Below are 15,302 nucleotides of genomic sequence, written 5' to 3'. Positions count from 1 at the left end.
TTGGACATATGACCAGGAAAGAGTATAAAAATATTGCTCGGGCATGTAGGAATGAAATCAGGAGGGCCAAATCGCACCTGGAGCTGCAGCTAGCGAGAGATGTCAAGAGTAACAAGAAGGGTTTCTTCAGGTATGTTGGCAACAAGAAGAAAGCCAAGGAAAGCGTGGGCCCCGCAATGAATGAAGGAGGCAACCTAGTGACAGAGGATGTGGAAAAAGCTAATGTACTCAATGCTTTTTTTGCCTCTGTCTTCACTAATAAGCTCAGCTCCCAGACTGATGTTAGGATGTTAGGAAGAACTTTTTCACTAGGAGGGTGGTGAAGCACTGGAATGCGTTACCTAGGGACGTGGTAGAATCTCCTTCCTTGGAGGTTTTTAAGGTCAGGCTTGACAAAGCCCTGGCTGGGATGATTTAATTGGGGATTGGTCCTGCTTTGAGCAGGGGGTTGGACTAGATGACCTCCTGAGGTCTCTTCCAACCCTGATATTCTATGATTCTAAGTCTGGATTGCACAGGCCCTAGCATGATTGCTGGGGCCAGCTAAAGCTGTACCTGTGAAAGGAAATGGGATAGAAGTAATGGGACTAGTAGACTTGGTGTGTTGCCACACCCTTGTGAGGGAATCTTTGGTACTGACTCCAGGGCCTTTCCAGGGCACACGGTGTGTGCCGAGGTTTGTAAAGCCATATTCCAACACATAAATTCAGCTGACTTTCGGGGAAAATACAAGGTCCCTAATGGTCAGGTTGGTTGCATCTCTCACCTACTCAGTCACTTTAGCCTGAGACTGGAAATATTTTGGGGACCTCCTAGATAAATTTTCAAGACCTCTACAAAATATGGGGGCACTAATACCAGCTTCCCCAGAGCTGAAGGCTCAGTATTCAATAGACCGTGCTGGCATAGGGGAGGTAGCTGGGCCATATAGAGGGAGTTCCAGGAAAGTAGAGGCTTCATTAGAAGTACCCTAGTCTCACACAAAGACATGGGTTGCCCCCTTAGAAAACCTGATCTGTATATCAGATTCGAGTAACTTTGTTGAAGAGCAAAAGAGAGATAAGACTTTAAGCCGGGACTATAACAAGCAGCCATTGTTAATAGGGAGATATTGGACCCCCAGCATGCTGAGATATTTCCCCATTTGAATCCAGGGCAAATGGTCATTCCTCCTGGAGAAGAACCGCAAAACAGGGAAGGTCCAAATCCAACTCCTGGTTCCCCAACCCTACCACAGGTAAATCTGGTGTTTGGCCCTTGCTGGACCATTTGCTATGCTCTTGGGCAGGGAAGAGAACCTAGTCTGGATCCTGGTCTGATTTTTCTGGTTTGGGGTGTATAAGGAGATCCCAGACTTCTGAGCCTCATGCCCTGAATGCCAATGAGATGCATCCCAAGGACTGGTGAAGGCTCCAGTGGTCTCTCTCCTTTTGGTCAATACCCCATTTGAGAGGATTGGAAACGGACCTTTTAGACCACTTGAGAAAAGTGCAGCCGTGTATATCCTTGTAACTGTGGATTATGCCACAAAATATCATAAATGCAAATGTAATAGCAATGAAATTAATAAAGATCTTTCCCCCCAGTAGGGGTGATTCTGGGAGATTCTGATAGACAAGATACTAAAGGAGTTGTACAGACTACTGAAGATCAGGTCTCTCCAAATTTCCACTTCCCATGCCCAAACAGATAGGTTGGTAGAGTGCTTCAATGAGACACTAAAAAAATATGTTAAAGAAGTTTGTTGCTACAGACTGTCTTCACTACGGTCCTTTGCCCTCCCTCCCCATCACACCTTTGCAGTGCAGGAGGTGCTGCAGTAATCCACAAACTTCTTCCAGCCTAAACTGTTGTATGGGAAACAACCTTAGGGGATTCTGGACTTAGTACAGATTGTGCTATAAGTCCTCACCCTTCACCAGAGGCTAGTTGCCTTAGGTATCTTACAAGGGAGAATCTCCTGAATACCCGGAGTGCTCAAGAGACTGCCTACAACAAAGGGACACACCTCTGAGTGTTCAGACCCAGGGATCAAGTGTTCTTGTTACTCTCTAGTTTGGAGACAAATTTTTTGGCCCACTAGCAGTGTCTTATGAAATTATTCAGCAGGTAGGACTATTAAATTATGACATTAGACAGCCTGACAACAGAAAAACAACAAATTTACCATATCAATCACTTAAAGAGGGGATTTGATAGCTGCTTTCAGCTACCTGAGAGGTGGTTCCAGAGAGGATGGTTCTAGACTATTCTCAGTGGTAGAAGAGGACAGAACAAGGAGTAATGGTCTCAAGTTGCAGTGGGGGAGGTTTAGGTTGGACATTAGGAAAAACTTCTTCACTAGGAGGGTGGTGAAACACTGGAATGCATTACCTAGGGAGGTGGTAGAATCTCCTTCCTTAGAAGTTTTTAAGGTCAGGCTTGACAAAGCCCTGGCTGGAGTGATTTAATTGGGGATTGGTCCTGCTTTGAGCAGGGGGTTGGACTAGATGACCTCCTGAGGTCCCTTCCAACCCTGATATTCTATGATTCTATGAAAGCCATTGAAAGTCCAGGAGGGCCTATTTATAGCTTGCTACCCTCCAAAACCAGAATTAGGGCCAAGGAAAACCGTTATCTCATCCCCGGGATGGTCTGTATTGGACAAAAATCTCATGCCAGAACAGAAAGTCCAGGCCCAACAACTGGTAGCTTCATTCTTGACAACATTTTCTGCCTGGTTGGGGCAAACCCACGTCACCTCCCACCACATCCAAACTGAGTCTGGACAATACGTCTAGGAGACTCCACAGCCTCTTCAATCCATGTTGAACCTTGGAATGACTGAGGAGTCCTATAGGGAATGAAGGAGTCCAATCATATTGATCCCTAAGCTGGATGGGAACACCCAATTTTGCATAGACTTTAGAAAAGTCCATGCCATCTCAAAGTTTGATGCATACCCATGTTGCATGTTGATGAGCTACTGCATCGGTTGGGCAAGGCTGAATACATTAACACCCTCTTGCAAAGGGATACTGGCAAATCCCACTCACTTTGGAGTCCCTAGAAAAACAATCTTTGCCACTTCCTAGGACCTGTTTAGTTCCAGACCATGCCATTTGGCCTATATGGGGCTCCAGCAACATTCTAATGGCTAACAAGTCAAGTCCTCTGTCCCCACAGCAGTTACACTGTGCTTACTTCAGTGATGTTTTGGTCTATACCTGGAACTGGGAAAACTACATGAAGCAGGTAGTTCCTGTACTCCAGTCCCTCAAAAAGGCTGGACTAGTGGCAAACCCCAGACAATGCCACAGAGGCAAAGATGAATTACTTACCTAGGGTATACCTTGCTATGTATGACCTCTTGTAGATAAGGTCCAAGCCTTGAAGGATCTGCCCACGATGACTTCAGAAACACCCGTTTTGGGAACTGGTGGGATACTGCCTCAGGTTTGAATTGGGGTTCTCATCTACTGTGACACTTCTCACTTATCTGCTCAAGGACAGCAGCCTCAGAAAGATGTGTTGGATGGAAGCCTGTAAGAAGGCCTTTCAAACATTAAAGTCTCACCTCTGTTGGGAGCCCACTTTATACAGCCTGAACTTCATCAAAGAATCCCTCCTACAAACTGATGCTTCTGAAGTTGGGTTGAGGGTTGTCTTCTCCTGGGTGGTCTTTGTCGAGGAACAACCCATTCTCTTTCTGAGCTGCAAATTGTTCCCAAGAGAATTGTCCCTGTTATTAAAAAAAAAAAAAAAAAAAAAGAGGGCATAGTAGTGAAATAGGCCATGGAAGCACTCTGATATTACCTTCTAGGCAATGAATTCACTCTGATCACAAATCATGCTACTATATGATGGCTCCATGTTACGAAAGATACCAACCGCTGACTGATGAGGTGGTACCTGTATCTCCATCCCTTCTTGTCCCATGTCCAGCAGAGGGCGGGAGTGCTCACCTAAATGCATACTTTTTCTCTTGTGGTGGAGGATGATTGGTGGGGGAGAGTGGTGCCCCAAGCAGCATCCTGAGGACGAGGGTGATGTGATGGGATAGTTAGGCCTCATACAGGCAATAAGGTGATTAATGAGGCAAATAGACCCCATACTGATAATGAAAAGATTAAGAAGAAGAACCTATGTACTCAGCTGGTCCCTGCCCTACTACACATACAGCAAATGTCAAGTGCGGTGAGAGGAGTTAGAAAGAGGAGATCTAGCCCAGGTCAGGACTAACCAGGAACGAGAACAGAGTTCTGCTTCTCTTGATGGGAGAGAAGCATGGTTGCAGCCCAGAGATACAGCTAGCTTGTTGACTGGGTAAGCACATGCTACAAGGGACAGTGAGACATTGGTACTGGAAGAAGTATGGAGTGTCTGGAGACAAACCCTGAACAGAAGTGTAGTTTCCACTGAAGGTTCGTTGGACGATCCTGGTTTTAGAATCATGGAAAATTAGGGTTGTACGAGACCTCAGGAGGTCATCTAGTCCAACCCCCTGCTCAAAGCAGGACCAATCCCCATCTAAATCATCCCAGCCAGGGCTTTGTCAAGCCTGACCTTAAAAACCTCTAAGGATGGAGATTCCACCACCTCTCTAGGTAACGCATTCCAGTGCTTCACCACCCTCCTACTGAAATAGTGTTTCCTAATATCCAACCTAGACCTCCTCCACTGCAACTTGAGACCATTGATCCTTGTTCTGTCACCTGCCACCACTGAGATCAGCCTAACTCCATCCTCTTTGGAACCCCCCCTTCAGGTAGTTGAAGGCTGCTATCAAATCCCCCCTCACTTTTCTCTTCAGCAGACTACACAAGCCCAATTCCCCCATCCTCTCCTCTTAAGTCATGTGCCCCAGTCCCATGATCATTTTCGTTGCCCTCCACAAACTCTCTCCAATTTGTTCACATCCTTTAGTTGTGGGTTTTTTGGTTCCTGATTTTGTTTGGACCTTAACACATCAGAAGGGGTAGGACTGAAATGTGCCTTCATAAGAGGGCAAAGCACCACTATCTTGGACCTTATAGAGAGAGCTACATACTGGCAGAGACCCGCAGCTGGGGTGAGTCATGCCCTGACAGGCCATAAGGGGTCATTGCAAGGTCACACCTCCATTCCACCACAATTTAAATAAAATGAGCTTAGCACCTCTCAAATAGCCAAGTACCTCAAAACAAAATGGTGCAACATGGAGGGCACTTTGATACCTGCTGTACCATTTGGTCTCCATAACAGCCACTACTTTATTATAATATCGTTTTCAAAAATACCCTCCGTAGCAGTACTTCTAGACATGGCAAAGCAGTTATGAAAACAAAGTAGCTAATTGACTAGTACTATTAGGTGATACCCAGAAACATTGTCTTTGAGAGTAAAGACCTTTGAGGATGACCTTAAAGAGCAGTTGGGAGTGACTACAGATAATTTCCAGGCAGCTCATCTTCTGTAAAAATATAGTATCGGGCAAATGTAATGTCAGATTGTTTGTTAAAATGTCTGTTTGGTAATCTGTGATGTGTTTGGTATATATGGAGCTATTCAGCACTGATGATGGATTCCCCCTGGACTGAATCCAATGGAATTACTAGGGTAAATAATTCTTGAACATTAAATTATCATGAGCTATACAGATTTGTAAAGTATATGTTAAAATGTCAGGTAATACTGTCCCCTTGCTTAGGTATTCTTTTCCCATAAATATTTTCTATTGTAAGTAGCCATAGTCTACTTGAATGTTAAAAACAAACAGAACAAAACACCTGTGGGTAAAATCCTGGCCCCTGCAGAAGTTAATGGCAAAACTCACATTGAATTCAGTGGGACTGGAGTTTCACCCTGTGATTTTTTCTTGTCAAAATGCTTGCTTATGGCTAAATCCTGCAAACCCTTACCCATGGGAACGGCCTCACTGATGTGACTTCTTGCCTGAGTTGTAGGATCAGGCTCTGGGTCTGTTCTGACATGTTGAGTTAGAAATTGGAGACAAAATGCTGGAAGAGTTGGGACTTGAAGGACTAGGAGCCTTCTTTACAACAGATACCTGCTTCTTATTAGTCTGTCAGGCACAGACTAGCCTGACTGAAAAACTGTAAGTTGATTGTTTCTCTGCATTTTCCATCCGAGGTCCAAGATGAGGAAATTATAAACAATGTACTTGAAAACAAAGGAGAACAACCGCTATATAAAATACAGCTAAAATCTTGAACCAGCTCATTGACCCAAAAAGCTAACCATCCTAGTCCCAATTTGGGAGGTTTAAGGATCCCAGGAAATACACATATTTGTGAGGATGTTTGTATGAATAAAATTGCAGTAAGAGAGTCAGGGGAACTTGTCTCCTAGTTAATTGTTTTGGAAATATCTGCTAAATTAATGCAATTACTGTAACCTAGATGCAAAAACAAAACAAAACAAAAACCTCTTCCTTAACTTACATTTCATTTCTCTTAGATACCATACTTATTTTTCCTCTTTATCCATGGTTGTTTTCCCTTCTTTCACCTCACTTCTCTTTCCCTGCATTATATACTGTCCTTTCTTCTCTCTCCCCCACCTCCTATTCTCTCTCTCTCTCTCTTTTCTTTCCATCCCTTTAACTTCTTCCTCTTTCCAAACCCCTGTTAATTTGTGTTTTCTCCCACTTGGACCTGCTATTCAGAGGTGCTGAGCACCAACAACACCCTTTGATTTCTATTGAAGTTTTGGGTGTTAAGCATATTAAATATCTGACCCCTAATAAATGTGTAAACTACCCCATAAACTTGTCTTCTTCTCAAAGCCAGATTAATTTATCCCTTGCTCAGCATCATATTTAATGCACTTATGTCACCCATCATCCCACTCATCCACAAACAACTTTCTTCATCTTGCCCCCTTCCCGGAATTTCTCATCCACAACCATTCAGTCACCCATTCTTAGTAAATCACTCACAATTGACCCAGAAGAAATAGAGGAGCCAAGGCTTGAAGAGGAGCCTTTAGCTGTTGGTTGGTGGGTGGATGGAGTAAAAGAAAGCTCCCAACAGCTTGAAAGAGAGCTATACCACTGGCCAGGATTGGAGACAGGAAACTCACTCTGCTGATCCATAGAGGAGGCTCCTTCTGTTGACTAATAGGGGAAAAAAGGAAGTGACCTGAATACCTGGTCAGAATGGCATCCTCAAATCACAGGAGAGAAGATTGTGTCAGCTACACCCTGACCTGCTCCAACTATGGAGGCCAGCTAGGTCTCCAGCCCCATCCTTAACGGTGTCATTGTGCTGCTGTGGATCGAGGGAACTCTTAGCCCATTTGCTCCTCCAGTTACCATCTCCAACAAGCCATGCAATGCCAAGGCCTGAATAGCAATATCTGTGCAGTTTTATTATGCATATGTAGTATTCAGCTTTGTCTGGTTAAGACCTCGATCATGCAAGTGGATCTACGTAGGCAGAACCTTATGCGTACACAAAATTGCATTGACTTCATTGGGATGGTGTGTGGTCATATGGATCTGCCCACACAAATCCCATTGCAGGATTGGGACCTAAATCTGTAACTTAATCTATTGCTGTATAGGACATAGAAGGTATATAATAAAACACGGAGTGCAGTATTAGCTAGTTAATGTTGCTTTTGAAGCCTTTTTCATTTTTCATCTTTAATGTGATTCTAACTGTGCATTCTGCAGACTGCACTAGAATTGTTTTTTGTATTTGGTTCTAAATCAGTTGTAGGAAAAAAGTTGATAATAGTTAAACTCAAGAGACCCAACATCAAAGCGAGTTTTCAATGTCTAGATAAAATAAAACCAGGTGTGACAAAAGATATCATATTACCATAGTAAGTGTTATTAAAACCATTTGAATCCTATGATCTGTTTATTTTCAAAGCTGACATTTGTAAACACATATAGGTAGAATTCTTGTAAATTTAAAACGGAGTGTTAGGACTTGCTCTTAAATCTGAAGTGCCATCATATTGCATTTTGCTGCATTTGTTATTCTGAGCTGGAGCCATCACATTTTAAGAACTGAATGTTATCCATCTTGGTTAAAATATGAAATAGTAATTAATAACTAATAAAATATGCTAAAGTTTATATTTGTAGAAAGTCAGCACAGAAGTGCATGAGAGCATAATTTGGTATTTATGCCTAAGAGTTACTCTCTAATGAAATTCAATAATTATCAGAAGGATTATTCAATATTTATCCCCTTTCCTAATTTTAACAATTTCTTTTAAGTAGAACAACTGTATTTTCATCTTATTCCTTTGATGAACCTGGTGACAGTTCGAACTTGCAGCAGTCATAGACACAGTTGCTACTATTTCTGAGGAATCTATGAGCAACTGCATTATCATTTTTTATCTATGAAATTTCTTTCTGAAATGAACACCATTCATATTTCTGAAATGAATGCCAAATGTATGTTCTAAAAATGAGTGCCTTTGAAAGCTGAGGCAGCCAGTTTATACTGTGCATAATAATGATATTAATTTTTATGGTGTGTATAAGTTACATTTTGATTAGTTTTTTGCATGATTAAAAATTTGCAAAGCCTTTATGGCCCCCAGGAGCCTACCTGTAATAAACAGCTCTCACCTTCCAAACCATAAAACAGGTCTGCAGTACTTGAACATTAGAGCTAATTGCCTTGCTACATCAAAGGGGGTACCAGAGGACTGAGAAAAATCACAGAAGGGAGGTGGGGTGGAGGGGGGGCAGTTTCACCTCTAAAGGTTATGTGTTTGTGGCTTGGTGGAGCCATGTAAAGTTATGGCCTCAGAACTGCTGTTTGCGATTAAGTTGATGGGGAAAGTCTATCCCACAATCTCTCTCTGCTGCTGACACAGAGTCTTTGTTCACATTCAGATTTCTCAAACTGTTGCCAGGGTCAGGCTGAGGTCAGACACCACGATGATGTATAGGAGAACATGTCTGGGAATTTCTCTCACACTTAAAACACATACCAGAAAAACAGGAGAGCACCCTGCAAAAATTGTCTGATGAGACCCAGATGATACTGTAGCTTTTCTTTTAGTACCTTCATAATTTTCTCGCTCTTTTCCTGACACACACACAATGGTTTATTAATGTGTGCCACGATAGCCCGTACAATTTTATGTCCCCTCAAGATAAGGACACTCAGTAGCACTTTGACACTTCATTTTCCAGCCCAGGGGGAATGGGCCAGTAAATCTACTAAAAGAACCAGTGCATTCATTCCCAAGGATGAGTCGAAAAGGAATTGCAATAGGCTGTTTTAGGCCATGGGGCCTGACACTGGATATGAGCCTCATGTGTGTGCACTTGGCATTAACACAGCCCAATCCAGTCATGATCACAGACTCACAGCATCCAAAACTGTGCTCCCCTGCCACCCTTACAAATACAGCCTCACTTCCAACTGTGACTAAGATGCCTACCATGTTTGATTAGCAATCATCACTGAGAGAGGAGGTGGGGGGAGGGAAGAGGCTAAAGCAGCAAGAAGTGTGTTTCCATTTTGATGGTAATTTTTATATATACATTTATTTTAAAAAGATGTGACTGCCTTTCTTTCAGCATTGTTTTAAAAAATGGACATTGATGTTGAGCCCTCTGAGGCAGAAACACTGGCAAGTTCGTGCCAAACACATTGCTTTGATTTTTTTTTCTTTAATTCAAAGTTGCAGCTGAATTCTTTCCTTTCTAGTTTACAAAAGGTTTTGTGTAGAGTTTTGAATCTGATAAGCACGCTACTGTCTTTCTCAGGGTTGTTTGCCTAGATGTACAGTTTCAGTGCTTGGCTGGCAAGTAAGCCACTAAGTAGCAATTTTTTTTGTGCTCAGCTGCTACATATGACAGAGGATATTTCATTCTCTTGTCAGAATGTTATTAATAAAACATGGGGTGCGGAGAGGGCCACTATTTCCCCTTTCAATCACTCTAGCATTTACAATGAAAATTTTATGCAGTGTGTAATTTTCAGTTAATGCTTGACACTTAAAATGTCGGTAGCTGCATTTTGTGTGGTTCCTGAAGGGTTAATTGTATCATGTTCCCTGCATAAAAGCTCTGCTTATCAAAAGTGAATAGAAGAGTGTATGCAAATGTGTGTCTGTGACCTTTTGCCTTTCCAGGGTTAATTTATATGGTCATTAAAGATTTTATGAAATTGAGCAGCCTGGTGCTTCAAATCCTATTTTACCTTCACCTCCTAATTTATATAATTCCTACCTAAACGGGAAATATTATTATTATTTTTTGGTGCTGCAATGAAAGCAGCATGCCGTGCTGTAGGGAGTTGCAAGTCTGGTTATCTGGCATTGCTCAGATTGCTAAAAATTCATTAAAATGTGACATCAGCACAGTGAGAGACAAATGATCACAGAATGAAAAGGAACAGTGGGCCTTTCACGGATTAGTGCTACACAGCCCCAGCATAGAAGCTAATTGCATAAACAGATTAATCCACCAGTAGCAGCATAGCCAAGATTTGCAGAATAATTAAATAGGGTTGAGTTACTGTGAAGATTTCCATGTAATCTAGCTTGTGTGAACACGTAAGTGAGGTGTGGGTAATACTGATTCCTTAAGAGCAATATACTATGTTGTATCATTTACCCTGTATAGCTCCCCCTGGAGACAAAATCTGAGAGTTCTCCAACAAAGCCAAAGGTTTATACCTAATATAGAACTTACATACTGCAATTAGCCAGATACTGCTACACTAATAGGATTTATTTTTGAGTTTCTTTCTCCTTTTTTGGCTTTAAAATTCATTTTATATGTGAGGGGTTTTTTTTGTTCAATACTGTGTGTGTGTGTGTGTATTTTTATACAAAGCACTTGTAGCCAATGAGAACCAAATGAGAAGCTTTAGATCTGTCATACTGGTGAACACTGTATGGTCTGATAAAGTCATGTTTGTAATTTCTGGATAGAATCTGAAATATTGCAAATTTTTCATAATTCATATCAGATCACTTGGAAGTGCCATTCTTTTTCTCCCCCTTCATTCTCCCCTCCCCTTTCCTTTGATTCTGTTCTTACTAAAGGCTGTGTTTTTAATTGATGTTAACTGGTCACTAAGTTAGCTCTTCTCTGTGCTTATCCACAGAAGAACAAGGTGAAGATACAGAAGGGTCTGCTAAAAGTACATCAGTGGCTGTTGCTGATGATAAAGACACAAGTGAGAGAGACACTAGTGAAGGCAAAAAAGCTAGTAAAGACTCTGGTAAGATGCTAGAATGTTGTCCTCCCTTTCCTTCCCCCCCCCCTTTTATCCTATTAAATGCTCTTTCATTTTAAACTGTCTGGACATTCCCACTACTATTCATTGCATGTGCATTTTGCATGTGATTTCTATCAGTAGCCTCCCATTGACCTATTTTTAATCATAACCATCTGACAGGATAGATGCGGATAAGTTGAAGAATATTACAGGACGACCAGTGAGATTATTTTTTAATCAAATCAGTTTGTGTGCTTGTAATTTTTTAAGCGCCTTTCATTAATCTTAGCTGTACTTGTGATTCCTCTGATGGCATATTAATTTTTCATAAGCATAGGATTAGATACCACTTGAATTCTTTTTTCTCTGCAATCAAATTTGGTCCCTCTTGTAACCCTAAGAATGTGAGGAGTGGGGTTATTATTATTGTTGTTGAAGTTGGGTTTTTGTTTTCATTCTTGCCATCTGACCACTTACAGTCAAGAATCTGCCCTCTTCTTGGGCATTTATTTGAGGCATTTAGAAAAAAAAAAAACCAAAATCCAGCAAAAAAGATTACAGATGATTCAGCCTAAGAAAGAGGAAATATCATTGAAAATGGATTATGAGTTAGGTAATTTTGATCTCCTGGAATAGACAAATCCCAGTAATGAAAGCTACTGTCTTTGAAAACAAAACCCCTATGTCATGACATTTACTTGTGCACAAACAAACCCAGGGCCAGCATCTGGTGTAGAAACCCAAGGCTTTTTCTGTATTTGATTTGGAAAATATGTGACTTCTTCCATGTTTTTTATGTATGAGATGGAAATCTATGGTCGTAATGAATATTACATTGGCTACTTTTGCTGCACGCTATACCTAGTTACATTATGTTGGATTCATTGAAGCAGAAGAAATGCTGAAACAGGTTGAAGCCTATTAGTTTCAGGTAGTCATATATCTTTTCCCTGTATCCCAATGACAGCAGCATATAAAGGAACTTGTATTCTCCATAACGACATTTAGTTGTACAGAAAATATCATTTTACGTGCACATTTACTTAAACCCGAATTAGCCCATATTTGTAATTCACTCTACATATTAAAAATTTTGGATTTATTCAAAATATTTATTGATGGCCCTTTCTATATCAAATTAATTCAGAAGACTGCTTTAGGGATTAAAGCTTAGTTTAAGTTTGCTTGTTGACATGTTGAGGTCAATATCTGTTACAGTTTAGACCTCAGCTGCACTTCAGTTGTTTTATTTTTGAGATCAAGAGATTGCAAAAAGGCTGCTGATGACAAAGATGATGTTGAAGAAGAAACTATGTTGTGGTTTAAAATATATATCCCCCTTGGCTGGCTCTTTGACTTGGAAAGAGCTGTCTGCAGCACAGTAAAGCCATGCTCCTAAGCTGACTTGGGTCTTTTCCGCGTTGTCTAATCAGTGGGTCATCCTAAAAATGCTTCAAGGGAAAGGAGACAGCCACATTTCCTATCATTTGCTCTACCTAGGGGGCACCGGAATCCACTTCAGAGGACTTTTCTGCCCACTCTTTGTAAAGCAAACTCATTCATACTTGTGGAGGCAGGAGGAAGGTATTAAAGGTCCAGCGGCGAAAATGGACTCTGGAAGAAATAGTGTGGGGGAATTCTCAAGATTCCACTAGGATTAGTCTGTCATAAGAGCCAACTTTAATTGGGCAAACCTATGCCCAGATGCCTGCTGGGTGCAGTACAACAAAAATGGCATAATTGTGGTGCACCCCAGTGTCAGTAATTACAAAGGTATCTCTGCAGTATGAGCCGTATAAAAACAAATGTCCTCATGCTTTTCAGCGTCCACAGAAAACAATTTATACTGTAAACTCTTAAACTGACCTTTTAAAAACTTTTGTTTAATTTTCTAAATTAATTCTGCTTATGTAGCACTCATGCCAGGGTCTTAATTCTCAACTCAGCTGACAAGTATTTCTAATGACTGAATAACTGCTTATATATAATTGAATGTTAATTTGGGCTTTCTCATGAATTGAGTGTTGCAAGTCTTGCCAAGAGAAATCTCAGGAAAACCAATAAATTAATCACAATCTTAACAAGTTAGACAGGAAAGCGGTGTGACCCCTCTTTAGTATGGAATCTATTAGAGGAGAAAGGATTAACATGTTATTTAGTAACAGTGTGTTTGTGTAAGATGTTGTGCTGTATTGCTTACCTTATCTCAAGGACTGGAGCTTTCAGAATGAGACTTGGCAATATGAAAGTTATATTTGTTGAATATTCATTCAGAACAGAAAAGCCTACTAATGCCTCCTTTATATTGTCATTTAAATCTAGTGCCACTTTAGATTAATTATCATCCAAATTACAGCTCTATGCAATGCAAGAATTAATATGGAATTTATCCAGATTAATACATTTGCATTGAAAATATAATATGTCTCTGCCATGGCTAAGGGGAACACTTTTTAATAAGGTAGTAAACATGAGGAAGGATGGAAATTAACCTTCATTATTGCAGTGAAAATTACCCTTTCATTCTACTCTAATTAGAATGCTGTACCAGTAATTTTAATTTTAGAATTATTTTGAAGTTGAGTAACATCATCTGATATATCACAAGTCTTAAGTTATGCGATCTTTATGAAATACATTGATTCATAAATAACAAACCAGTATTTTTGTTCAAAGGTTTTTCAGAATTTTATTTCTTTAGGACACATGTTTTATTAGGCTTTCCCCACTTGTTATTAACATAAACCTTTTTATGACCCTTGTTTTTATTTTAGGGTTTTAGAATTATTAAGTAGGTGATTGCATTTGAATTGCAGTGAATTATGTCATTTTTGTACTAGCAATCTTACATGAATTAAATAATTCCGTAACTGACAGGTAATCATTGACTAGTCTATTTCATAGTGCTTATTTATAATTAAGCTTAGTTTTTGAGCTAAATGCATTGAAATTACATTATTCAACTAAACTAATGCTGTGCATTTTACATTATAAAATGAATTATGGCTGTGTTTCACAGTTAACCAGAAAACAACAAATAGCATGTCTCTAGAACAAAAACTGTATATTTAAAACACAAAGAATGACAGGATTTAGTCCTTTTCTAAAATTGCATATTAAGAATACAATGCCAGTGGAATATCCAGCTATACAAATGACCAAAAATTGCATACATCAGGACCCTTTAATACTGTTCAATTGCTATTTTTTTTCAGTGCCAATTCTATAAGCCCATGTCTTTGCTCTGTCACTCCACAGGGAACTTGTCAAAATAGTGAATTCACCAGTGAAAGTATATAGTATATACTGAATCAGGTGTTAGGGCACTTCACGGGTATCAGTTGAACTAAAAGGAGCTGAATCTCTAGCGCTTTGCCCCTTGCATACTCATTTATACTTGTGAAAAGTGGGTGCATAGTGTGAAACACTACTAATTTAACCTGGTAGTGTTTGCCACTCACTCTGCACAGGTGCAAATGACTACACAAGGAGCAAAGCAGTGGAGAATCAGGCCCTAGGTTTCTAATGCTTACCATAAAAATTTGAGACTGTTATTTTACTTGATGCCAGATGTAACTTTGGTCATTTAAAAAGCAGCAACGTTTATGGTTGAATGAATCCAGACCCCCTCCCCCCCAATTGCCTTGGTTAGCTTTAACATTTTATATAATTAGCATAGTAAACATAGTAAAGGGACTGTTCTTTGTTATGTATTTATTACCCCAAAATGCAGTGTTTTATAAGGATTGGTTTACATTAAACACAAAAGAAAATTTACAAAACCAATACTTGTAACTATAGAAACAAGAAATATGAGTTTTATGATTGTTATTGGTCCCTTGAAATTGTTATCATATCCAGTGGTAGAAAATGTTGCTTAATGTAAACACACTATGCATTCTCTCTCTCTATTGCTCACAGCTAAATTCCACCAACAGTTCATACCAATATTAATCCATTTGCACCAATATAACTGGAAGCAGAGTTTGCCCGCAAAATTCCTGTAACAAAGTGCTACATGAATATAGCATGATATGGAAAAAAATACGCTTTTTATTTATTTATTTTGGGCCAGATCCTCAGCAGGTGTAAATCAGCCATGCCCTATAGTAATAC

The 15,302-nt window shown here is 40.1% G+C and overlaps 1 protein-coding gene across 2 annotated transcripts in view; it reads left to right on the top strand.

The window, feature by feature from the left end:
• The window catches only part of ZFHX4 (zinc finger homeobox 4), a 173,867-nt gene that overhangs the window by 135,934 nt on the left and 22,631 nt on the right, over nt 1-15,302 (top strand). Inside the window, exon 5 of one of the 2 annotated variants that reach the window (XM_073330765.2) lies at nt 11,073-11,189. The exons of the other annotated variant lie outside the window; for it this stretch is intronic. Within the exon in view, the coding sequence (XP_073186866.1) occupies nt 11,073-11,189 (117 nt within the window). The remainder of the gene's footprint in view (nt 1-11,072; nt 11,190-15,302) is intronic. 2 annotated transcript variants of the gene reach the window in all.

Source organism: Lepidochelys kempii, chromosome 2 (assembly GCF_965140285.1).
Source record: "Lepidochelys kempii isolate rLepKem1 chromosome 2, rLepKem1.hap1, whole genome shotgun sequence".
NCBI classification, from domain to species: Eukaryota; Metazoa; Chordata; order Testudines; family Cheloniidae; genus Lepidochelys; species Lepidochelys kempii.
Note: the sequence above shows the minus strand (reverse complement) of the source record. Positions and strands in the feature narration are given on the sequence as shown.